This window comes from Sphaerodactylus townsendi, linkage group LG01 (assembly GCF_021028975.2).
Source record: "Sphaerodactylus townsendi isolate TG3544 linkage group LG01, MPM_Stown_v2.3, whole genome shotgun sequence".
NCBI classification, from domain to species: Eukaryota; Metazoa; Chordata; class Lepidosauria; order Squamata; family Sphaerodactylidae; genus Sphaerodactylus; species Sphaerodactylus townsendi.
Genome location: NC_059425.1, coordinates 14223615 through 14248845, shown reverse-complemented (window position 1 = coordinate 14248845; position 25231 = coordinate 14223615). Strand labels below are relative to the sequence as shown.

The window sequence follows — 25231 nt, the reverse complement described above, 5'->3', positions numbered from 1 at the left end:
GTTTGAGAGCTAAGCAAACAGCTCCATTTGAAGTGATGATACAGCACACAACATCAAACATCTCCAAGGGGATCTTTGGTGCACCCCACACCAGCCACCGAGGGAGATGTTTCGTGGTGACGACAGCCTGCAGGACAAAGGAAGCCAAGTGGAACTTTTAATGATAAGTCGTCTTTCCATCACTGCTTTCAGAGGAAGCTACTGCCCAGCCTTCTTTGGACATAAAAGCCGGCCAGCCAATGAAAAGCACCCTCCTCTGAGTAGGTGGAAGAACCAGGGTTTCCAAGAGGTGGTAGGCATATCCCCAAATGTGGAATTTGGTCCTTGGAAAATAGAGACACGGGAAAAATACAGGAAAGGAATGAGAGCGAACTAGCTTGAGAGCCATAGGGGATCAATAAGAGAGCCACTTTGAGATCAATAAGGAAGGGGCGTGGGTTCAAGGGCAGAGCACAGGTGTCGCAAACACATGGTCACAGAGAGAAACATTTTTTACCTTGATGTGATTCTGAAGATGCCAGCCATAAATGCAGGTGAAATGTCAGGAGCAAAAACTAACAGACAACGGCCACACAGCCTGGAAGACCCACAAGAGCGCCCCCCCCCTCACCACAACACTGCACTAGATGGACCAACGGTCTGATTCAGAAGCTCCACTGACTCATTCTGTAAAACATCTCTGCATAGACGGCAAAGGAGGAAACAGCAACTCAGGGGGGAGGGTTAAAAACCTGCACTGAATCCCCTTTCTCCCTGACTTACCATACAATACTGAAGGCACAAGCAGGGGGTGGGACATTTACTTCACTTGTGTTGAGTCATCCTCCCCCAAAATGACCCAAGGAAGATTAGGAACAAAGCAGCACATCTCTCTGCCTTCTGTTTGTCAGCTTCGTGAAAAGGGGCAGACGCTTGCAGGAAATCTTCCGACACTGAGGCCCTGCAGTCAGAAAAGCTGCCTTTTTTAATGGGCCAGTGATCCAAATATTCAAGTTAAGACCAATGCTGCTGGGATTGGAAGCCCAAGTGGGTTGGACTGGGGTATGTGCTACTCCAGGGGGTGAGTCACTGTCTCATTCGAAGGCCATGTGCAACTGAGATGTCTTTCCTGCCCTAAGGAAAGCTCTGGCCCAGGCCTGGTAGAACGCTCTCCCTCCAGCTGTGTGGGCCCTGCGGGATCTCAACGAGTTCCGCAGGGCCTACAAGACTGAGCTGTTCCGCCAGGCCTTTGGGGAGGCTGGCCGCTGATGCCCCCCCCCCCCCGTTAACATCTGTGGATCCTGCTGTCCCTCCCCTCTTTTAGGGGATTAGTTAGTAGGTCGCCTCTTGTATTATTTACTGTATTTGATACTAAGACACTACTTTTAATGGGGTTTTAATGATTCAAAGACTATAGAGCCATTTTATTATGATTTATTTAATGATTTGAGATTTATTGATTTTATTTTGTGCTCTATTCGTATATTCATGTTCACCGCCCTGAGCCCTTCGGGGGAGGGCGGTATAGAAATATTAAATAAATGAATGAATGAATGAATGAATGAATGAATGAATGAATGAATGAATGAATGAATGAATGAATGAATGAATGAATGAATGAATGAATGAATGAATGAATGAATGAATGAATGAATGAATGCCATCTAAAACGGGGATGCTGCCCGGATAGCTCCATGCACTCACTATCGCTGAATCCTCGTGAGAACGGCAGAGAGAACAGCTTGCACTTCGACGGTAGAGCATGTGCAGACAACCGGCCTCTTTTGGTCCTGAAGAAGGTCGGCTACATACTAAAAGGGAAACAAGAAAAGTAAGCAACCGAGCAAGCTTCAAAGAGATTTGACATAGTGTTTATTTAGCGGTTATACAACACGCCACTTCCCTGATTGGCAATCACTGGCTGCCTGCCCTTTGACAAAAGGTTGGTAACCGAGCACCCTTAAGCACTTTGGAAACAAGTTGGATGTGCCACAGTTACGACTGAGGTGATGGAAACCCGAGTCCCGTCCTCTGACAGGCCTGGCACTCAAGAGAGAGAGAGGGTGCAGCTAAGATGCACATGGACAACAATGGGCAACAAACAAGGACACAAAAGTCTGCCTGGAGGCCTCGATCATTTTGAGATTACTCCCCAGCCCCTTTCTGAGGGCCCCACTCCACCTGCCGAAGGCATCAGTTTACATGAACGAGGTTTCAGTTAGACAATAACAAAATCTCCAGCCCTTGAATGATCAACCCTGGTTCTCAGGTTTCTGCATCTCACTTTTTATCAATAGAAACACTCAGTTACTGCTCGGCCACCAGAAAAAAAACAACCCATGCATCTGTGGTATGCTGGAGAATGCTTGTATCTATTTTACGACACACATCTGTTTTGTTTTTAAACCAGACAGCACCAAAAATACCTTTAAAAAGAGAGAAACAAGTTGTGAAGGCTCTGATTTAAGGGAGAGCCTTGGGAAGAATTATAATAATGGGGGTGGGTGGGTTTCACTCACTGTTCAGAACTTCCCCAGTTTCAAATTCCTGCCACTCAATTCATCCCCCCGCCCTCCAGAGCCTCCTTCTCGGTCTAGTCTAACATACAGCAAACAGCCCAAATGGCCCAGCTTAGTGCAGGCTTGTAAGAGCTTGAGAATCAAGCAGGTTGGGGCTGCTACACAGAGGACAGCAGTGGCAAAGCACCTCTGCTCTTCTCATGCCTGGAGCGCCAGGTCCACAAGATTGCCATGAGCTGGTTGTGACTCAACAGCATGCTGTTGTTCTCGACTTCTCGACTTCTGCTTACTGATCCCTAAATGGAGTTGGCACCTAATAAATCACTTATTTTCAGAACACAGTTAATGGAAATAATTAATTACGTTCGGGCTAAAGTGGCACGGGGCCCTCGGTTAGCATTAAATGAGAGCCCCCACCCATTAACTCAGTGCTCACAAAATTTAGACTGCAAACACCTTCAGGCAGAGACCTGCTTTTCTACTTGTGTGACCATCTCAAGGGTCATGTACATTTGATAGCACGTGGCAATGATAATATTTTGAAGTCTTTAATATGTGGGGTGACAGTCTAGGTTTCAGCAACAGAAAGTCACAACCTGCAGGCAGAACGAGGAATGGCAACAGAAGGAGGAAGAGGAGTTTGGATTTATATCCCACCTTTCTCTCCTGTAAGGAGACTCAAGGTGGCTTACAAACTCTTTTCCCTTCCTCTCCCCACAACAGACACCTTGTAAGGTAGGTGGGGCTGAGACAGCTCCGAAGAACTGTGACTAGCCCAAGGTCACCCAGCTGGAGTGTGTTGGAGTGCACAGGCTAATCTGGTTCACCAGATAAGCCTCCACAGCTCAGTGGCAGAGTGGGGAATCAAACCCAGTTCTCCAGATTAGAATCCACCTGCTCTTAACCACTACACCATGCTGGCTCTTTGCGTTCTTCAGTTTAATTAACCATTTTTCAAATTTGGCATAGTGGTGGGGGGAAACAGGGATTGGGATGGTGGGAAGACAGAGCAGCAACCCCTTTCCTCACCTGGCCCTGCCAGTCGATGGCGTTCACGAGGATGATGTTTTCTGGCAGTGCAGCATCTGACACTAGGATTTGGTTGAGCTGGTCGTAGAAGACCTTGCGAGGAATCTGTCGGGGGAGAGTCGGACAGCCTTTCAGACACAGTTCTCCAATGTAACTGAATTCAGAAAGACATCACAACAGTCTCGATTCTTGGAGAACATCTTCTAGCAGCATGAAGAAGATGAAGAGTTTGGATTTATATCCCCCCTTTCTCCCCTGTAAGGAGACTCAAAGGGACTTACAATCTCCTTTCCCTTCTACCCCCCCCCCCCAACAACAAACACCCTGTGAGGTGGGTGGGGCTGAGAGAGCTCCAAACAACTGTGACTAGCCCAAGGTCACCCAGCTGGCATGAGTTGGAGTGCACAAGGTAATCTGGTTCATCAGAAAAGCCTCCACAGCTTGAGTGGCAGAGCGGGAATCAAACCTGGTTCTCACTATTAGAGTGCACCTGCTCTTAACCACTGCATCATGCTGGCTCTCCAAGGGAGAGTAACTTCCTTCAGGAAGTCTCTGTAGCAGCTGGCTTTTGCAGTCCCTGCTGAAGATGATCCCCTATTCCAAAAATGAGAGGGGGTGCATAAGACACAGGAGTGTCGGACACACTGACAGCAGTTACCTGTGTACTGTGACCCAAGTCCGGTGACCTTTCACTGTCTGAACTATTGGTCCTTTCACTGAGGGGTTTTGAAAGCTGGCGCTCCTTGAGGGGAGTGCTGCGCTTCTGCCGGGGCGTGTGCGTCGCGCTGTCCATTTTGCTGTCAAAGGCAGAAGGGAAACGGTATTAAAAAACCAAGCACCGAGTGACTGCAGAACAAGAAGATACGCAAGCATCAAAAAGCATCAGATGCCCTCCTCAGGCAGGCATAAGGCTCCTTTATCCAGAGCAGTTTTGTAGGATCTGGCAGAATCCCCAAAATCAGCCAATTCGTTTATCTTTTATTTTAGTAGACAAATGCAGGGCACCATTTGTGGGTACTCAGATCTACAGATCAGGCCAAAGCTGGTTAAAAACGCATAGCTGTGCAAGTGCCCCAGGTTTGTAGAAAAATCTAAAAAGATTTTTAAAAATGCTTTGTGGGTTTAAATCCCCCCCCCCCCCCGCCCAATAGAGAACGCACCACCAACCTCCTTTCCTAAGGTGGAGCCTTAGTGGTGGTGGCTGCAGATCATGGAAGCCATACCAGTGACCAGGAGCCACACCTGGTGCTGTTCAGTGACTTGCGGGGGGTGGGTGGGTGGGTGGGTGAATGGTGGCAGGTTTTTGCATCTGAGCTCAGCAAGCGAGTGGGGAGGAGGATGGGACACCCCCCCCCCCAATTCTGAGGGCCATCACTTATCACAGGCATAGCATTGAGGATGACCAATGCCACGATAAGCAGCTGTGGCTTCAGATTCCCTTCTAGCTCCACACAGACCAGACAAGATCCACAGGGGGGGGGGCCTCTGGTTTTTATTCCTGTCCGAGATTAAAACTTGCAATTATATATTTATTCTGCCTGGGTTCAGTGGTATTTTTGCACATGGTTTGTTCTAGGACTTGAACCTTAACCTGAATGCTGACTTGTGCGTACGTTCCATGCCAACAGGTTTACTACAGAAGTGATGCACCTGATACTTGACATCCTGACTTGGGACGTAATACATTAAATGATCAAACAATAAGGATTCATCTGCCATTTACATACTGCTGTAAACGTTTCAACATTTTTGCAAACACCTGAGGCTTGGAAAAAGGGACAAAAGGTTACTTGTCTGTGTGCACAGAACAGGTTTCCTGAACTGTTAATTACCAGCGCACAAGACTGACACTGCAGCAAAGGAAGGTGTTAATTTTTATTACAGAAAACAGCAACAGAGCTGATGTGTGGGTGGGTTAGACTAGCTGTTGAGCTTGTCGGTTGTTTAAATGATTGAACTACCAAATTTGTTACATGGTTGCTGCACTAAATGAAATTTACATCCTGATAGCTTTCACTGAGACATGACACAAGTCTGAATGGCTGGCCTTCTAGTCCGCATGAGTCTATCAAGACCCTTTAAATAAAAACCTTATGGGAAGTAGTTTGCAGTCAGGTGAAATTTTAATTTTAATATCTCTGTTACTCATTGGGAGCTGTTCCTAGGCTTATACCCTGCTTTTCTGAACCTTTAAGGAGTCTCAAAGCTGCTTACAACAAACCACTTGTGAGGTAGATGGGGCTGAGAGACTTCTGAGAGAACTGCGACAGGCCCAAGGTCACCTAGCAGGCTTCACTGGAAAAGCTGGGAATCAAACCTAGTCCACCAGATAACAGTCTGCCACTCTTAACCAAAATGCCACGCTGGCTTCTAATGCCTCCTTTCCCTCTTCCCACCTTGTGGTCTCTGCCTGGAAGAAGTTCTTTGAAACACAGTGCAAAACAGTGGAAATAGTACAAAACAAGGGTTGGCCCTGCATATCTTATTCCACCAACAGGATCTTGCCAAATGTAATGTCTAAATCTGGGGACACATCCCTGAGTATCTAGAACAGTGATAGCGAACCTTTTCGAGACCGAGTGCCCAAATTGCAACCCAAAACCCACTTATTTATCACAGAGATTTGTGCCAATACTGGCGAATTTCAACCTGCAAGATACTGAGGTTTTAGTTTTAGAAAAACGGTTGGTCTCGAGGCATGTGTTACTTGGGGAAGTAAAGTTTGGTGGCAGTTGGGTGGCTTTAGCTTTGAAGCAACTGTGCAAATCCTTCCAACAGGTGAATCACGACCCTAGGAGGGTTTACTCAGAAGCAAGCCCTATTGCCAGCAACCAAGCTTACTCTCCCAGGTAAAGGATTGTGCTTTAGTTCTTCACAGAAGAATCAGTGGGGTTTAACAGCGCTTAACAGGTTTACCTACGCTGCTTCCCCAAAACTAGGTCGTAGGTTTAATGCTAATAATTAAGCCCAGAGGCCCAGGTCAGCCTAGATCAGGGGTCTTCAAACTATGGCCCTCCAGATGTTCATGGACTACAATTCCCATCAGCCCCTGCCAGCATGGCCAAGTGGCAGGGCTGATGGGAATTGTAGTTCATGAACATCTGGGGGGCCATAGTTTGAAGACCCCTGGCCTAGATGTATGTGTGGGGGGGTGGGGGCGACTCTGTTTGCGCATGCCCACAGTGAGGGCTCTGAGTGCCACCTGTGGCACCCGTGCCATAGGTTCGCCACCACTGATCTTGAAGAAGAGTTTGAATTTATACCCTGCTTTTTTCAACCATAAGGACTCTCAAAGCGGCTTACAAACTCCTTCCCTTCTTCTCCCTACAACAGACCTCTTGTGAGGTAAGTGGGACTGAGAGAGTTCTGAGAGAACTGTGACTAGCCCAAGGTCACCTAGCAAGCTTCACTTAGAGGAGTTCAGAAACAAATCCAGTTCACCAGATAAGAGTCTGCCGCTTATGTGGAGGAGTGGGGAATCGTACCCATTTCTCCAGATTAGAGTGCTCTGCTCTGAACCATGCTGGCTCTATCACAGAACAAAAGCACGGCTCTCAGGCACATTTGTAAGCCAAGCTGGTTTGGAATCTACAAAAAACCCCACCGTCCACCGTCACTTCTCAGACAACCTCTGTGCTTGAGGGAGCCCAAAGGCACGTTCCGCCGTCTGTTGCTGTCTGTGACATTAAGCAAAAGGTGGAAACTCAAGGGCAAAACCAGGTGGTTCACACAAAGAATTTTGCTGCCCTTGGTAAAGAAGCGGGGTCACTGGGCGGCTGCTGCTGCATTCGGAAGAAAAGGTGGGGGGGAGGGGGACACACCACGGCTGAGCAAACAACATATGGTCCTGCGGCTGAAAGTGTTTCCCGATAGGCGTTTGCTTTGCCAATGAGAGAGGCGACAGAAGGGCCAGGGAAAGGCAATGCTTTGCATTTTAAGATGCAGAGTCAACTGTACCCTCCTGGAGCACTGCGGGGAAAAGGCAGATGTGACACATTTTGGTTTAGAACAAAAGGGCCAATTTGTGTGTGTGTGCGTTGGGGGGGAGGGGAGATGAAGTGGAACAGTTCCCTGCAGGGTCTAATCCTCTTTCAGGTGCTTGAGTCACCATGGATTTGTCCGAAGAAACAGCAACAGTATTAGAAGCAAAGCAAATGTTGGCGATTTGGAAGCCACTCTCAGGGCCCACCCCTTCCCCCCCAGGTCAGCCAATTCGGCTTGAAAAGACACCCAAGTAGCCACGTAGCTGCACTTCCAATACAATCACAGCCTGCAAGGAGGAAGCAGCCTTATGTTCTTCAGTAAAGGAGCAGAAGGCGTAGTGGCTAAAAGCAGTGGCTAAGAGCAGGTGTACTCTGATCTGGAGGAACCAGGTTTGATTCCCAGCTCTGCCGCTTGAGTTGTGGAGGCTTATCTGGGGAATTCAGATTAGCCTGTGCACTCCCACACACGCCAGCTGGGTGACCTTGGGCTAGTCACAGTTCTTCTGAGCTCTCTCAGCCCCACCCACCTCACAGGGTGTCTGTTGTGAGGGGGGAAGGGCAAGGAGATTGTAAGCCCCTTTGAGTCTCCTACAGGAGAGAAAGGGGGGATATAAATCCAAACTCTTCTTCTAAATGCCTGGGAAGTCCTTCTAAGCTTGCCCAACCCTCTTCTTCCAGGTGTAAGCAAAGGATGCCCCAGAAAACCTAGGATCCCTCCATCTACAGAAAGGAAATCTATGAACTGGTGATTGAAGGAATCAGGGCAGGAAGAGATGGATCACCTTGGCTTTTCTACGAAGAGGAGGCCTGCCTGAGGAGACCCCTGGAGTAGAAGAAGAGGAGTTGGATTTATATCCCCCCTTTCTCTCCTGTAAGGAGACTCAAAGGGGCTTACAAACTCCTTCCCCCCTCACAACAAACACCCTGTGAGGTGGGTGGGGCTGAGAGAGCTCAGAAGAACTGTGACTAGCCCAAGGTCACCCAGCTGTCGGAGTGCACAGGCTAATCTGGTTCACCAGATAAGCCTCCACAGCTCAAGTGGCACAGTGGGGAATCAAACCCGGTTCTCCAGATTAGAGTGCACCTGCTCTTAACTACTATACCACACTGGCTCTCAAGGGGATGGCGAGTAGGCCATCTCCTTCTCTCTTTAAAGAACTTCCTTGCTCTTAGCATTCCTTGACTCCAGCAACAAGTCTTGGCAGGACAGTTTGGGGGGGTCTCCGTATGTCAGACTGCACACTGCCTTGGCCGTTTTTTGGGTTTTTTTGCATACAGACACGATGTAAGGGGACTGTTGTCATTTCAGCTTGGGAAAATGACACGCGAGGCAAGGTTGAAGCCCCATCTCCACAACTGTGGCACTCCTGAGTCGAACTGGGCCTCAGTGTACTTCGGGAACATGAGTCTCCTGATGTCGCCTCGGGAACCCCAAACCAAATCACGTCACAGGAAATGTGAAGTCTGGTCCTAACTCACTCTCCATTCTACAACCTCTGGGAGGCTTCAGCAGGTTAGTTGTGCCCCCCCCCCCCTTTCCCTTTAGCAGACGTTCAACTGCTCTCAACGTTCTGTATGCCTGGAGGTTACTCAGTCCTCAAACTGATTTGGGAGGAGGGGTATGGAGGGGGTTCTCCCCTCTGTTTTGGTTAGTTTACAGAGTCATTTTACTGCATCCTTAGGGAGCCTTCAATACACTGAAACTTCTATACCTTGTTTTGCAGATTACCTTCCTTTTCTTTGTTGTGGATTTCACGATCACAAGGGGGGGAGGGGGAGTGGCTAGTTGCAGTCTAGGTGGGTATTTAGCCAGGACAACCCAAAGTGTTTTACCTGGGTGACGCCATGCTCTGAATATCCCCCTTGCCGGTCTTCATTGGTGTCTTGACTTTTTCGGGGATGACTAAAGTGGCAGTGGAGTCCCCAAATGTATCCTGCTCATTCCCTTCCTAGAGGACCAATCAGAATTAATGGGGGCAGCAGAAAACAACAGTATAACTTTACTGGTGGGAAGGCCAGCCACTGGCAAGAACAGAAGCAGGCTCACCAGCGTATCTCCTTCGTTGAGGCTGTCGTCTGCATTTTTACTCCTGGCAGGTTTCATTTTGTCCCCAATGGAGGCTTCCATCTGGCAACGTTGACGGCAACGGAGAGAAAGGAAAGGAATTGAGCTCGGCTATGACTCAGAAGGATCACATTTACAGTCATTAGAGGAGACATTGTTTAGGCAGATGATAATCAATGTTTGCTGCCTGGTGACAACAGCTTTGTGAGGAGGACAGCATTTGGCCCCTATTAGGAAAAGCCTCCTTCAGACCCCCAGTTTCCCAAAGCACAAAGGCATTATTTGCCCTCAGGACTGGATCCACTGAATGCACTATAAGGGATTTTCAAAGGGGTCTCCAGGGATGGCAGAACTTTCCCCCAATTGTGCAGCGTTTGTTCTTATTACCAAGTCGCTACTGCAATTTTCACAACACAATATTGAACATATGTCTACAGAGCCGAAAGTGCATATTTGTTGTTTACCCCCACCCCAATCATTTCAAGAAACTAATGCAAACATTCCTGCAGGCGTGTGGATCCCGGGTCACGTCAACACTGTTGGGTAGGGGTAACCACAGCACTGTGAGAATACCAGAATCAAAAGGGAGCTGCAAGCTATTAAGTACTTGGCATTTGCTGCAGGGGCACAAGAAGTTGTCATTCCATTCTAGAGATGCTTTACAGGAGCAGGAGCAGCAGAAGGCCATTGCTTTCACCTCCTGCATGTGAGCTCCTAAAGGCACCTGGTGGGCCACTGCGAGTAGCAGAGTGCTGGACTAGATGGACTCTGGTCTGATCCAGCAGGCTCATTCTTATGGTCTTATGTTCTTACAACATGTATCCAAAAGAAAGGGTAAGAACTATGCTCTCCTTACACCCAGTCTGTTCTATTCTCCACCCACCACCTCATATTCAAACACTGCTGCATGCAAGCAAGTACAGTAACAGATGTTCCTAAAGTCTGAAGGGGTCTGAAGACACACAGCAAGAAGGTGGTGAATATTATTAATACAGGACAGAGGCAGCCAGAATAGCCCAGACTGGCTTATCAGAGCTTGGGAACTAAGCAGGGTTGACCGTGGTCAGTACTTGGATGGGAAACACCTAAGGAAGACTGGGGTCGCTATGCAGAGTTAGGCAGCGGTAAAATACCTCTGCTCGTATCTTGCCTTGAAAACCCCACGAGAGGGTCAACCAAAGTCATTTTGTGACTTGACAGCACTTAATAAAATTATTTTATTTTATTTATTTGTTTAAGCCATTCTAACACCACCTTTCCACACAACTGGGATCCCTCAAGGCGGTGAACGTGGAAATATCAGAATATTAAAACAACAATGGAAACCATACGTTAAATAATTCAATTAAAAAAACCATAAAGATGGCGGAAGTAGGGACACTGCACAACCCACAACTGGCTCAAAGACGGAAGGATTCTGGCTCTCCTTTGTGTGACTTACTGGGCTGGTGGCATCTTTGCCAAGGCTCCCTTTGCTATTAAGGCTTCCGATTTCAGTCTGGGAGCTTGACTGCGACATTCCTTCAAAAAAAGGCCTGGAAGGAAAGAAAGCAATACAATCAGATTGGGGGGCAGGGGGACACAATCGGGGGACTGAAGTTCTTGCAAAGCTTAATGATGGGGGTGGGGGGTGGGGATGAGAAACTGGCACCAGAACAGCAATTCTCCCCTTGCAGGTCTTCTACGGTCAATAGGCGGCTGTCTTCCATAGGAGTTCTCCCGCTTACTTCCACTGAAAGGCTGACTTTTTACTTCTAATATTACAGTGCAGGAATACTACAACAAGAAGCCTCAGGCCCTTCAAACTCCCCATTCATGTGACAATAGAAGACAGACAGACAGACAGACAGACAGACAGACAGACAGACAGACAGACAGACAGACAGACAGACAGACAGACAGACAGACAGACAGAAAGACAGAAAGACAGAAAGAAAGAAAGAAAGAAAGAAAGAAAGAAAGAAAGAAAGAAAGAAAGAAAGAAAGAAAGAAAGAAAGAAAGAAAGAAAGAAAGAAAGAAAGAAAGAAAGAAAGAAAGAAAGAAAGAAAGAAAGAAAGAAAGAAAGAAAGAAAGAAAGAGGTCAGAGTTATCCTTCCCAAGGCAAATGCACACTTCAGAAGTGAGGAAACTGGGACACAAAAAGGAAGTAAGTTAGGGCAGGGTACGATCTGAAGTCCTGGAACAGACAGGAAGAGTGTCAGGTAAATCAGGCCCTCACTACCATGTCTGAACGCCCCTTTGGAGTTGCAAACTCAAGGTTGAGAAATCCCTCGAGAGTTGAAAGTGGGGAAAATTGCCACAGACTTCACCCTCCAAAACGGGAATGGACCTTCATAGCTTGGAGCTGCTGCAATTCCAGATCTCCAGCTCCCACCCAGAGGTTGGCAACCTTGTTTGTGACTCTTCTTAATATGACTCCACCCAGCTTTTTTATTAAGCTGAGATCTGACCCTAAGAGGACAACCAGCCAGGAACAGAGACTTGAAAAGGAGGGTAGAATGGGGTTCTCCTGAAGTGACGGGAGGGAGACCACTAGCAGAGGAAACTGATGGGTGCGCCCTGTTGCTGAGGCCAAATGAGAGATCTGCAGCAGCAGGAATGCTTTTCTCCAGGCAATTGTGAGAAAGTTGCCCAACGTGCTGCCGCTAAGAGTGAGGATGTGGGGGGGGGGGGGGGTTGAAGGCTGTCCACTGCATTCTTCCACTTCCCTCCCCTGTGGGGGAAAGCGGATGCCTCAGTGTATAAAGTTGAGATACAGCTGCTTCTACACATCATGTGGACGGATCCTGAAAATGGCTCCTGCAGCTAGGAAGTCACGGTGGAGCAAAACCTTTGCGAGGAAACAGCCTGTAAGGGCTTATGTGCTTGGGGGGTGGAGGTTGCTATACAGCTCAGCGGGCAATCTAACCAGCCCAAAATGGATTTCCAGTTCTGGCCAGACCCAAAGCAAGGATTCCCCACCACTTCCCAAAGAAGGCTCAGCTGGCCTGACAAACCTTCAGCCGACTCTGCAAGCGCCTGTCGTTTGGGGAGAAGAGCAGATTTGCATGGCTTCAATTATCCGTAGGATAAACAAAGCTAGAATGGCTCGTGGGCAAGCTGGGCAGGCTGCAGCTGAGATGACTGCCTTTGGCACAACTGCCGAGGCTGTAACACGATCCAGCTGCCAAGATTAAGCTTCTGTTTAAAAGCTAATCACCAAAACATAGCAGCAAAGGAAGGGGCGGGGAGAACGGCAAGGCCCAGAACCTGAAGAGAAGCTGGCCTGACGTGTCCTATCCTCCACTCTGCCCCCCTCCACACCCAAAAAGAGTGTGACAATTTGTGGAATGGAATGCCGGACAGAGCAGGGAGCCTGGATGGGCTGGTGATTACAGTGGGAGAATGCTGCTGGAACAGAGCATGCTTCCCTGGAACGGAAGGCATTCCTCCACCACAGCAAGCTTGAATTTACGCTCTCGTACAACGTGTTTTGGACATGGACCTGCTTCATTCCACCCAACCACAAACATGCCATGTATGTTTTGGGGAGGGCAAAGGAGATAGAACATAAATGGAGGTTTAAGATAAAATCATGAGGATCTCTACCATGAAAACCTGATTCCCAAGTATGTTCTGTCTGAGACAAAGATGTTAGTAAGGTCGGTTGAGGTGCAGCGATGGAGAAAGTTGCCTGCTTCCACATTAGAACAAATATGAGAATTATTCATGGAGAAAGCCTGCTGTTTTTGCACTGCCTTTGTCAAAACCACCATAATTCCTGCTACCTTTGAATTCTCTTTTGATGTCCATGACAGGCAACCTTACACATTTTGTGCATTATTGAACATTACTTTGATACAAGAGCATTTCTAGTTCATTGTATTTTTACTTTCAAACAGATGGAGGGAGCAGGACTAGGTAGGCACTAGGACCTAGGCAGAGCATTCTACAACAACGACAGTCCAGCATGTTGAGTTCTGTGGTGGAGGAATATACAACTCTACTAACATCTTTTTCTGAGACAAACTATAGTATGGCCAAGTGCTGGCTCCACACTGTGCTAGGTCCACAAGCACACACAGGCACGTGCGCACACACATGCTGGCCACAGAGTTGGCAGTTTGCTAACCTTGAGGTTTAATATTATAAAGCTTCCGGCTACTGGGATGGCAGAATTGTGCTTGAAGAAGTGAGGATGTTAAGGGTCCACCACCAGAGCAAGACTTCATCAGAGCTGCTAGCTCCTGGTTGGAGATTTGGGGGGCTGAGCCTAGGGACAGCGGGGTTTGGGGAGCGGAGGGGCTTCAGCTGGATATGATGCCACAGAATCAACCCTCTCGAGCAGCTGCTTTCTGCAGGGGAACTGATCGGTCTCCTGGAAACCAGTTGCAACAGCAGGCTTTCTCCAGCCTCTGCCAGGAGGTTGTCAACCTTCCTCACAGGGCTCCCCTTCCTCACCTGAGGCCGGCCACCGCTGCAGAACAGCAGCCAGTACCCCTCTGAGTTTTGTGGAGCCCATAGGAAGAGACCCAAGCATAGCTGCCCAAAGGTTTAACACAGACTGACTGGACAGAGGAGGAGGGGGAGGAGCCAGCCCAGCAGCAAAATTCTGACACATCAAAAAAGAAGGAGGAGGAGGAGGAGGAGGAGGAGGAGGAGGAGGAGCCAGCCCAGCAGCAAAATTCTGACGTATCAAAGAAGAAGGAGGAGCAGCAGCAGCAGAAGAAGCAGAAGAAGAGTTGGATTAATATCCCCCTTTCTCTCCTGTAAGGAGACTCAAAGGGGCTTACAATCTCCTTTCCCCTACCCCCACCCCCCAACAAACACCCTGTGAGGTGGGTGGGGTTGAGAGAGCTCTGAAGGATTGTGACTAGCCCAAGGTTACCCAGCTGGCATGTGTTGGAGTGCACAAGCTAATCTAGTTCCCCAGATAAGCCTCCACAGCCCAAGTGGCAGAGTGGGGGAATCAAACCTGGTTCTCCAGATTAGAGTGCACCTTCTCTTAACCACTACACTGTGCATGGCCCTGGGCTCACAGCTTCCCCACACTGGCTCGTTTTCAGACTGCAGCCACCTCCAACTGTGAACAGGGAAACCTCCCAAGGATGGCCACTCTCCCCGCACTTACTTGAGCTTCGGCTTTGGCGTGCTGAGGATGCTCTCCGTATCCTCCATCTCAGGGCCGCTGTCGCTGGGATTGTACATTTCCAGGCTGTCGTAGAGCTCGTCCAGGTCCTCCTCCACTTCCCGGATCTGTTCCCTGGAAACATGCTCCAGACCAAAGCCAACCTGTTCGGAAAAAGGCTTAGCGGTCAGGATGCTCGGAGACCTGGACTTTCCAAAAACCTAACCTCCGACCTGTGACCTTTACTGCCATGGCAGCCATTTCGTTTCATACGTTTCACACAGCTAGACTGAACTGAGTGGCGTCTGCAACACAGTCCAGTTTGCCAAGTGACGGCCTTCATGTCCTCATCGTTATTAAGCCACGCAAGCTTAGCTTAGCTTCCCCTGGAAAATACCAGGGGCAGATATCCCACAGTTGCAGAGATTAATATTGTTTCTGATTCTGGAACAGACACATTCTTATCAATAAAACTACAGGCCGTATCTCACCTGCTTTAGCCACAAACTAACTGTTAAGCCAGATGTGTCAAACCTGTGGCCCAGGGTCATCTCTGGCCCCTCAAGGGGGCTTATTAGGCTTGCAAGCCAGCTGAGGCAACCCGCTGGGCTCACCAGGCCAGATTGGGAGCAAGGAAGGTGTTTGCCTTAGCTCAGTGGTGGCGAACCTTTGGCACTCCAGATGTTATGGACTACAATTCCCATCAGCCCCTGCCAGCATGGCCAATTAGCCATGCTGGCAGGGGCTGATGGGAATTGTAGTCCATAACATCTGGAGTGCCAAAGGTTCGCCACCACGGCCTTAGCTGACTTGTGGGCATGATAAGCTCTCTCAAGGGAGCCATCTTACCCTACTGCGGGCTTGCCAGTCCAGGCACCCCCGCCCCCCACGGCTGTTTTGGGGCTAGCCGAAGCAGCCTCCCCACCCTCCCCAGGCCCAGCCCAACCCAACCAAGTCACTTTTATGTCATATCTGGCCATCATAACAAATGACTTGACACTCCTGCCTTAAACTGTAGGTAACATGGCAGGGTGTCCTGGCTGCTACTGAGGAGTAACCTGGGTCTTTCCTCCCCCGATACCTCCGCTCCAGCCCATCCTACCAGGCATGCCAAGAATACTACAATAAAACTGCTTCACTGCCAGCTACACTTTGTAGAAACTGTGCAGCCACACACTACCCATTTATGAAGTCAACGTTCCATGAAATAAGCAGGAGTTTCATTTCCCAGAATCTAGGCAAGTAACGCCATCATACCTACCTCATCTGACACTTTGAACCTCTTCAACAGAGCCACAAACTTCTGCTTAATATTTGGCTGCTGTGAAAAAGAGGCACCATTTACTTTGTTAGGAAGGCATCAATAAAGTGAACAGGACAGACGCACGCAGAGCTCTCAAGACCCGGCACCAAGATTAACTCTAGGGCCGGGGAGGGCGAGAGAGGCTGAAAAGCCTAATTGAAATCCTGCTCGACAGACGGGAACGTCAAGCTCCCTCACAACTTATCATTCTTGTCAGAGTGGAGGGCAGAAGTGATTGAGGTGGATTTTTTCAGCGCAGCGTAAACCGTGAAGCACAGAGCGCCAAAGAGCCCAAGGAGGCTAGGGGAGGGAGGGAGGGAGGCGGGAAGGGGAGGAGGAGAGCACAGGCAGCAGAGCACCCAAACAGCCATCTCGGCAGAACCTCCGCATCACTCAAGCCTTCCCGTCTGATCACCGGCCCTGAGGAACCCTGCTTAGCTTGCAAACCTCACAAGAGTGCTGCTCTCAACAGTTCAGCTTAAGAACGTGCATATTTCATGAAGGAAGCGCAGGGAGGTAGCACTCAAAGACTCAAAGATGTGTTAGATGTGTACAGTTCGCCGGGGGTGGGGTGGGGAGGGTGACACAAAGGGTGGTTATAAGTGCTTATAGCAGCAGTGGCGTAGTGATTAAGAGCAGGTGCACTCTAATCTGGAGGAACCGGGTTTGATTCCCCGCTCTGCTGCCTGAGCTGTGGAGGCTTGTCTAGGGAATTCAGATTAGCCTGTGTACTCACACACACGTCAGCTGGGTGACCTTGGGCTAGTCACAGTTCTTCGGAGCTCTCTCAGCCCCACCTACCTCACAGGGTGTTTGTTGTGAGGGGGGAAGGGAAAGGAGTTTGTCAGCCCCTTTGAATCTATTATAGGAGACAAAGGGGGGATATAAATCCTCCTCCTCCTCCCCCTCCCCCTTATATTCTATGAAGAGGTGGCCAGAGGTCAAGGCTGCTTAGATCTACCCCCACCCAGAAGGATGAGAAAGCTAACAGCACTCTGTGGGCCCTCGCTCTTCTCCATCTCACCCAGGAATCCCCCACATGGCACACACGGGTGTGCCAATACCTTTTCTGGCACCCTCCAAATGTTTTTAGCAAGTGTGCGGGGGCAGGTTTTGCCCAGTCAGACTTCTGATTGGTGGAACAGATTTTTTTAAAATGTTGCTTTGGCAGCCATAGACACCACAACACAAGGTTCTACCCTGGGTGACTGAAATTCAGGTTTCGTTCAGACTGAGACTGCATTGGGCAGGGGGCTGGACTGGATGACCTGCACGGCCCATTCCAACTCTACAACTGTATCAACAGGGAGCACCAAAAGAGAACTGGCCATTGTTCACCTGGCATAGCAGGAATTGTGGGTTGACCACAACTAGCAGGAATAATAATAATGCAGCATTTAAAGTGATAAAGTGCAGAATAATGCAGCATTTAAAGTGATCAAACCAGAGCAACAGCACCTTTAAACTTGTGGCAGCCACACTGGAACCAAGCAGTAGGTAAGACACCTGCTCTGCTCCCGAGTCCGGGAGTTGTTTTCTCCACCTCCGTGAACTATCATCACACACCGGGCCTGGTCTACAGCGGAACTCTCTCAGTCATTGAAGTGAAGGAGGCAGAAGAGAAGCGACAGGGTCCTCCTCCCCCACTGGACAAGCCTGCTGGCTAATCCCACTCACCCGAGTAATTGCAGAAGCTGAGGTCAGTTTCCTCCGAGTCTTTTTCACCTTCCTAAGGTCCTCCTCTTCATAGAACAGATCCTACGGGGAGGCGGATGAGACAAAACAGAATGCAGACGGGGCTAAATGCCAAGGTCATGAACAGGATTCTCCAGCAACAGTCAAGATCTCAGCCTTTGACCTGCACAGGACTGGGCAGTTCACTCTTGACCCAGGTGGGCTGTGATTGATTGCCATCCCCTGAAGCAGGAGATGGCCAGTGTGTAACCCCTCTGATTAAGAATGGGATGACCCAGAAAGGGGTGGAGTTTGAAAAGAAGCAGAAGGCTGCAGAACTCATGAGGTTGGAGGAAGCAAGGCTACCAGGTTGGGACCTTGATTGATTTTTATAAGCCCAGTTAACACCTTGTTTAAGGTAACTGCAATATTGTTGGGAACTATTGGACCATCTGCCAATCCCCTCCCTTCCCAGGGTTTGATCACTGGGGTTGGGTGCCAGACGTCTTCTATTATTAATCAAATTATTTATTGAAGGCTACTACTGCTGCCGTAGTTTTATAGTTTTAAGGTTTTGTATTTTAACTGGGGTTATTCGATTTGTTTTATTGTATTGTTGTTTGTTGTGCACCACCCTGAGCCCTTTGGGGGTAGGGCGGTTTACCAAATCGAATAAAATAAATAAATAAATAAATAAATGTTAGAATTTATTGTTTCAGAGTTTTTGTGTATGTAAATGGTGAGAGTTTTTCTGGGGACCTTCATCATCTGGAATCCAGTTCACCCAGCCTCTGGAGTCTCCATGAGCCAACCACCAGCAGGAAGAATGGACTTGGCATTATCAGACTGTAATTAGAAGGACTTGGAATGAAACTTGAACAGGACCTTGGAGTGTTAAGTTAAATGTTTGATAATTGTCATATGTTAAAGAAAGCAAACCATTTTGTTTAAAATTTAATTGTTGCAAACTCCTTCCAAGTTCTGCCCTACGGAACCCACAAGCTGAGGTTACACTAGCAAGGGGTCCTGAGTGTCTCAGGTAACTTTATTTAGCTTTGAACAAGTGTTAAGAAAGTTTTAAGGCTTCGGAAATTATGGCAGAAAGAGAAGCAGGTAAGTAAGAGCTCTCAAGCATCCATCAACGGTCCCGTGCACGGCAGTTCCTTTGCAAGTGACACTGTTGACCAACCTGCAATACAACCTCATAGAAGAGGCACAGCAAATGAAAGGAGATACTCACCTGTCCGTGCAAGGGGTCGTCACTACCTTCTTGTTCAGAGGAGAAACTCTCTTCCTCTTCCTCAGAATAGTTATCGATGTCAGGAGACCGATCTAGAAGACAGTTCAAAACAATTACCAGAAGCCAACATAGCCAATTTGCAGCCAGAAAGTTACTGCACTTTATCTGTACAGACCAGCTTGCTGTAAAAAAATTCTCGTGGGGATAAATGTACAGTAGAGAGGGAGACGTGCAGAAAAGCAGCTAAGCTGACTCCAAAAGAAGAATACTCTCCTCTTCACTCATGTTCCAGCTGTATCCTTGCTGCTATGGGTTATGAAAATTGGTTCTAGGAGTGTATTGTCGAAGGCTTTCACGGCCGGAATCACTTGGGTGCTGTGTGGTTTCCGGGCTGTATGGCCGTGTTCTAGCAGCATTCTCTCCTGACGTTTCGCCTGCATCTGTGGCTGGCATCTTCAGAGGATCTGAAGATGCCAGATGCCAGATCCTCTGAAGATGCCAGCCACAGATGCAGGCGAAACGTCAGGAGATAATGCTGCTAGAACACGGCCATACAGCCTGGAAGCCACACAGCACCCAAGGTTCTAGGAGTCTTTTACTGAATCTCTAAATGGTCCCCTTGAAACATATAAAAGAATCCTCTTTTTTTTGTACTTTGAAAGTTCAGGGACCCCAGCAATTGCCCAAGCTGTTCCAGAGGCTCTCACGGTAGTCTGACACAACATGAGCCACTCTGAAATGTAACTGAAGATCAGAGCCCCTCCACCCATGCAGGGGAAGGAAGGAAGTAACCCAGAGGGATCCAGTCTGTGCTTAATCGTCATCCCAGTAGTCAATTCGTGTCTGACCAACCAGGTAAAGTAGCTACAAAAGTCACTGCATCTGCACTGTCCTTCCGGGCACTGTCACACTTGACAACAGTTAATCAATCAGTCCTGAGGATGGGACTTGTAGGCAGAACCAGAACTGTTTCCGATTCACAACTGCCCTGTCTCATCAGCCAGAGCTCTATCAGGCTCAGTAGATGGTCCTCAATGGCATCAGCTCCTAGATTTTTAGACAAAGCATCTCTAGAGAGGGAGCACTGAGCTACGTGGAAGAATTGCAACGAGCCTAAGCTTGTGATTAAGCCTGGCAAAAAGCAAGAGTGTCCTTCTCTTCATCGAGGGAACCCCCACAGCCTTTTCAAGCCATTCAGATAAACTAGCCTCCTTCTCCAGCTACACTCTGGGATGTAGAACCTGAACAACCAAATCTTTGTCTTGGCCACACCGAGGCACCGACAAGGTTTAAACCAGGCCTCAGAATCTGATTTTGCTGCCAGAGATCAGATCTTGGTAAGACAGAGTCGCACGCTACAATGACAGGATAAGGAAGAGATAAGCAAAAGATTTTGTTATTAATGATTTGGAGCCCGGCCAGGAAGTGAGGGTGGGGAGAGACAATTTGGAAAGCTCAAGCCACCACTCCTAATCTCCCCATTAAGGACTGATTAAGGAGACTCAAGGTGGCTTACAAGCTCCTTTCCCTTCCTCTCCCCACAACAGACACCTTGTGAGGTAGGTGGGGTTCAGAGAGAACTGTGACTAGCCCAAGGTCACCAAGCAGGAACATAGGAGTGCAGAAACACATCTGGTTCACCAGATAAGCCTCCGCCAATCAGGTGGAGGAGTGGTGAATCACACCTGGTTCTCCAGATTAGAATTCACCTGCTCTTTAGTATACCATGCTGGCTCTCTCAGGAGTCTTCAGTAGGCAGACTCCCCACCCCCCCGCCTCTCCCCTTTAGCTGACGCTCACAAGCTTTTAGCATTTCATCCCTTTTCAATCATCAAACCTTTCAGAGGTGTTTCCATTTGGTTGATTTACAAAGTCATATTTTGCCAGCTGGATTACTATTAGATATGTCCACTTTTTTATCCTGATTTTCCTCCAAGGAGCTCGGAGTGACATACATATTTCCTTACCTAGTGAGATTCACGGCTCAACGGGGCTTTGAGCCCATGTTTTCTCAGTATGACAACACTCTAACCCAGTGATGGCGAACCTTTGGCACTCCAGATGTTGTGGACTACAATTCCCATCAGCCCCTGCCAGCATGGCCAAGATGGGAATTGTAGTCCATAACATCTGGAGTAACAAAGGTTCGCCACCACAGCTCTAACCACTACATTAATATGGTCTCCATGGATACCCAAAGGTACACTTGCCAAATGAGTAGCTAATGGGAGTTTCTCAGGCTGCAGTACAGGGGCATTTTTTTTCAAACCAACAACCTTGGGGAAGGAAAGGAGGAATGTGTCATAGACAAGGAAAAAGTCTTGATGCAAATGTGATCCATCTGAGAGAGGGTTTGCCAGTGTGATACCTAGGTCTGGGGAACCACAAATCAACTCCTATATAGCATAGGGCAGGGGTCTGCAACCTGCGGCTCTCCAGATGTTCATGGACTACAAACCCCATCAGCCCCTGCCCATGCTGACAGGGGATGATGGGAATTGTAGTCCATGGACATCTGGAGAGCCACAGGTTGCAGACCCCTCGTATAGAGGGGAAAATGCTGGATTTGAAACACGTTGGGTGGGAGAGAGAAAGATTTGGACTCAACGGTAGAGCACGTGCTTGTTATGCAGAATGTTCCAGGCCCAATCTCAGCGTCTCCAATTTAACCTGGTAACAAAGGCACGCTACTTATTCCAAACCCAGCTCAGCTAATACAGCCTGAGATTCCCCCTTTGAAAAAGGGCAGGCGATCGAATTAATAAATGAAATCCTGTGCAGATTTCTTTTTATGAATTTTAGAGGAAATTCACCTTATGGCTTCTGCTGGAGATCTGCCATCTGAAAGAAGGCACAATCTACTTTTTAAAAGCGGTTCAAAGAGTAAGCCAAACGCTACGTGGTTTCCCTGACATTCCGAGAAAAAGCACTACAGCCGAGAGCGATGACTTCATCTCAGTTCCCGGCTCTTTTTCATGTGTCTGGTCACTCACAACTCGGCTGGTAATAAACCCAAATATCAGAATAAATCCAGCACGGTGCCTGCATCTCCATCAGTTTCCCTAGCAACCAGATTTATTGCCTAGGCAGCCACTGGGGAAAGGGTATCGTAAAGCAGAGAATTCCAAGACAGAAGGCTAAATATAGTCATGTTTGAAGGAATTAAGTTGGATTATCAAAACAAGACATAGCAGAGAGTGGACAGTGGCGAACCAGGCTCCGAGCTGCTCTCTCACAAATTAAACATGTTGAGGCGAGTGACTGAGCCTCCCCCCCTGGAGGTTGCAAAGAAGCAGCTGTGAGCCGGCTGTCTGTTCCTCTCTTCTGCTTCACCAGGCATCTAGTGATATTCTTTCAGAGGCACAAGGATATATATGAGAGCCAGCGTGGTGTAGCAGTTATCTGGTCAGACCGGGATCTGGGAAACACTGGTTCAAATCCCCACTCTGCCATGGAAACTTGCTGGGCGGCTTTGGGCCAGTCACACACTCTCAGTCTCAAACCTGGCAAGAGAGGCTTAGGGAGCTGGGGATGTTTAGTCTGGAGAAGCGTAGGTTAAGGGGTGACATGATAACCATGTTTAAATATTTGAAGGGATGTCATGTCTAAGAGGGAGCAAGCTTGTTTTCTGCTCCCTCAGAGACTACAACACGGAGTAATGGATTCAAGGTGAAGGAAAAGAGATTCCACCTAAACATTAGGAAGAACTTCCTGACCATCAGGGCTGTTCGACAGTGGAACTCACTGCCTCGGAGAGTGGTGGAGTCTCCTTCTTTGGAGGTTTTTAAACAAAGCCTGGATCAGCATATGTCGGGAGTGCTTTGATTGTGTGTTCCTGCATTGCAGGGGGTTGGATTTGATGCCCGTTGTGGTTTCTTCCAACTCTATGATTCTATGATTCTATGTTTGGATGGGAGACCTCCATGGAATACCAGGAGCGTGATGGAGAGGCAGGCGATGGCAAACCACCTCTCAACATCTCTTGCCTTAAAAACCCTATGGGGTCACCATAAGTGAGTCATGACTTCATAGCAAAACACACAGGATACAGGGCTGAAATTAACTGGGATGTGCTTGCCCTCCTCTCCACAGAGTTCCTGAGCTTTGCAACACATGTGTGAATCCACATGAAAAACGTGTGAAGCTGCTGGATATGAGATCAGCCACAGGACCTCTTAGGCAGGGATCTTCCTAAGCCCTGCTACCAGAGAGCCTTTTAACTGGAAAGACCAGGGACTGAGCCTGGACCATCCTGCATGCAAAATGAAGGACAAGAAGCAGCCTTGACTGGAGGAAAGCACAGAACAAAACGCCACATTGGCCAGGCAGATAGCAAAGCAACATTATACTCCTGAAGGCCATCGGGCCAAGCATCCCTTACTGCCCCCAATCTATGCAAGTTGAGCACACATTAGAAAAGACATCATAGCATCGTGGAAATTGCAGTTGTGCAAGGATGGGGAGAATCCTGTGTGAGAAGTGATCCCTTTTGCATGCTCTTCCCACCCTACTCCCAACCATAATTTGCGCAGCGCCCCAAGTGTACTAGATGCTGGGCAAAACACAGCACTCTCTGCTCCCATTCAGAGCCTTTGGCAGGTCATCTGCTGGAAAAGAAACAACGAATAGTTTTGTCAGTCTTTAAGGACTGTCTAGCATCTGGAATCTAGATGGTGTCCCTTTGGGTGCGCAGATAAAAATGAGGGCAGATTATCTAAAAGGCTCCTCATCCCAGGCTCAGTATAAATATCCCAGCAAATCAGAAATTCAGCCCAAGATATAGTTTTAACTTGCAGAGGCTGGATGGGTGAATCATGTGATATATCTCAGACCCCCTGTATTGATGCTCCACCTATGGTTAATTTTACCAGCTATTATCAGGAACTACATCGCCACTGCTACACATCAGTCACTAGCATTGCTCAAAACCCAGGAACATGTTAACAGGATTTATAAGCCTACTTACCAGATAACTTTGATTTAAGCCCTTCGTGGTCTATTGGCTGGCTGGACAGAGAATAGATTTTAATTTCAGCAACAGGAACAGAGACATCTTTCACGTTACTGTGAAGTCCAAGAACAAGGGCCCCTTCGTTAGGATGCTGCATAACCTGGAGGAGGAGAAAGCAGCTTGGTTGTGGGATCACACCATACAGATATCCAAAAGGGAGCACCAAAGGGGGGAAATTGTTTTTTAAAAATCATCTAATTACATTTCCTAAAAGCCACTGAGCCGAATTAGTGAGTGGGCAAGGATGTAAGCAGCCAAATCAAGTGACTGTCCATGTCAAGGAAAAGATTCTTATCTTTGTCAGAGCAAGGAACGTGGGGAGAGACCTGACCCAAACAAATAAATTGGCAAAAAATCACTCCATTGGAAGGATGATTTGAAAGCAGACAGAGCAACAGAGCTGAAGCGGCCAATGACTGGAGTGCTGCTAGTAGACAAATTCACAGGCTGTCTCCGACCATCACCTGATCCAACACTGCCATAGGCAGGGGGCCAAACAAGCTGTCTGCAGCTTGTCCCCTCCCCCTTCCCATTTGCCGTGAGGCAACGTTTCTCCAACAAAGCTCCAACTTTGCTCCTTTTCACTTCTGAAATACTTGTTCCTATCGTGGCTGCTGGGAAGGAGATCCTATAACAAACCAAGGTCAGGAGAGAAGGGGAAGAGCCAGTATTTACAGATATATTGCCAATGGCTCAAATATGGTGCTGAATGATTGTTAGCCACTCCACGCCTGACAATAAAATAAATAGATGGTTAAAAGATATTCCCAAATAGTTTAACTGGCGCCCAACTGTCAACTGATACTAAGTGGGAAGGTTATTAGGTCTTGAACCTTAAGCCAATAAGCGGACTCTGCGTTGTGTTTAAGCAGCTATTGATAAGCCCAGAACACCAAATCTGGACTTTGTCATCCCCTTTATCCCCATTGTCAATCCCCCCTCCCGTTCTCCCAAGAAGTATTGAAAGAAAGAGTCTGTGGAGCCAAGGTGGCCCAAGGTCAGCGACAAACAGTGATAGAGAGCCACCTGGTTTCCTGCCCCCCCAAGACAACGGAAACAATCCTGTACCTCATGGGACAAAGACACCAGGGGGAAGCCTAGTTATCTACAAAGTGTGTGAAACCATAAAGAAAATATCAAGGAAAGAATGGCCCAAATGGCAATGGTAACATAAAGCAGGCTGGTTACGTATATCTTATAGCAGCATTGATATATAGTTGCAAGCAGTTACATTGAGTTAGAAACGCATCTCAAGCACCTAGACAGCATCCCCCTGGCAAAGGTATTCCCCCACCTTCATTTTATTTTTTAGGGTACCAG

At 48.2% G+C, this 25231-nt stretch overlaps 1 protein-coding gene across 3 annotated transcripts in view; it reads right to left on the bottom strand.

The window, feature by feature from the left end:
• The window catches only part of PACS1 (phosphofurin acidic cluster sorting protein 1), a 112006-nt gene that overhangs the window by 25669 nt on the left and 61106 nt on the right, over nucleotides 1–25231 (bottom strand). For 2 of the 3 annotated variants that reach the window (XM_048511461.1, XM_048511477.1), the window contains exons 5-15: nucleotides 23867–24011; nucleotides 18901–18992; nucleotides 17664–17744; nucleotides 15945–16004; nucleotides 14687–14847; nucleotides 11017–11110; nucleotides 9558–9638; nucleotides 9344–9459; nucleotides 4186–4324; nucleotides 3528–3632; nucleotides 1684–1790 (exon numbers count right to left, since the gene is read on the bottom strand). In XM_048511461.1, coding sequence (XP_048367418.1) covers nucleotides 1684–1790; nucleotides 3528–3632; nucleotides 4186–4324; nucleotides 9344–9459; nucleotides 9558–9638; nucleotides 11017–11110; nucleotides 14687–14847; nucleotides 15945–16004; nucleotides 17664–17744; nucleotides 18901–18992; nucleotides 23867–24011 — 1181 coding nt within the window. The remainder of the gene's footprint in view (nucleotides 1–1683; nucleotides 1791–3527; nucleotides 3633–4185; nucleotides 4325–9343; nucleotides 9460–9557; nucleotides 9639–11016; nucleotides 11111–14686; nucleotides 14848–15944; nucleotides 16005–17663; nucleotides 17745–18900; nucleotides 18993–23866; nucleotides 24012–25231) is intronic. The other variant, XM_048511470.1, reaches the window with a different exon arrangement.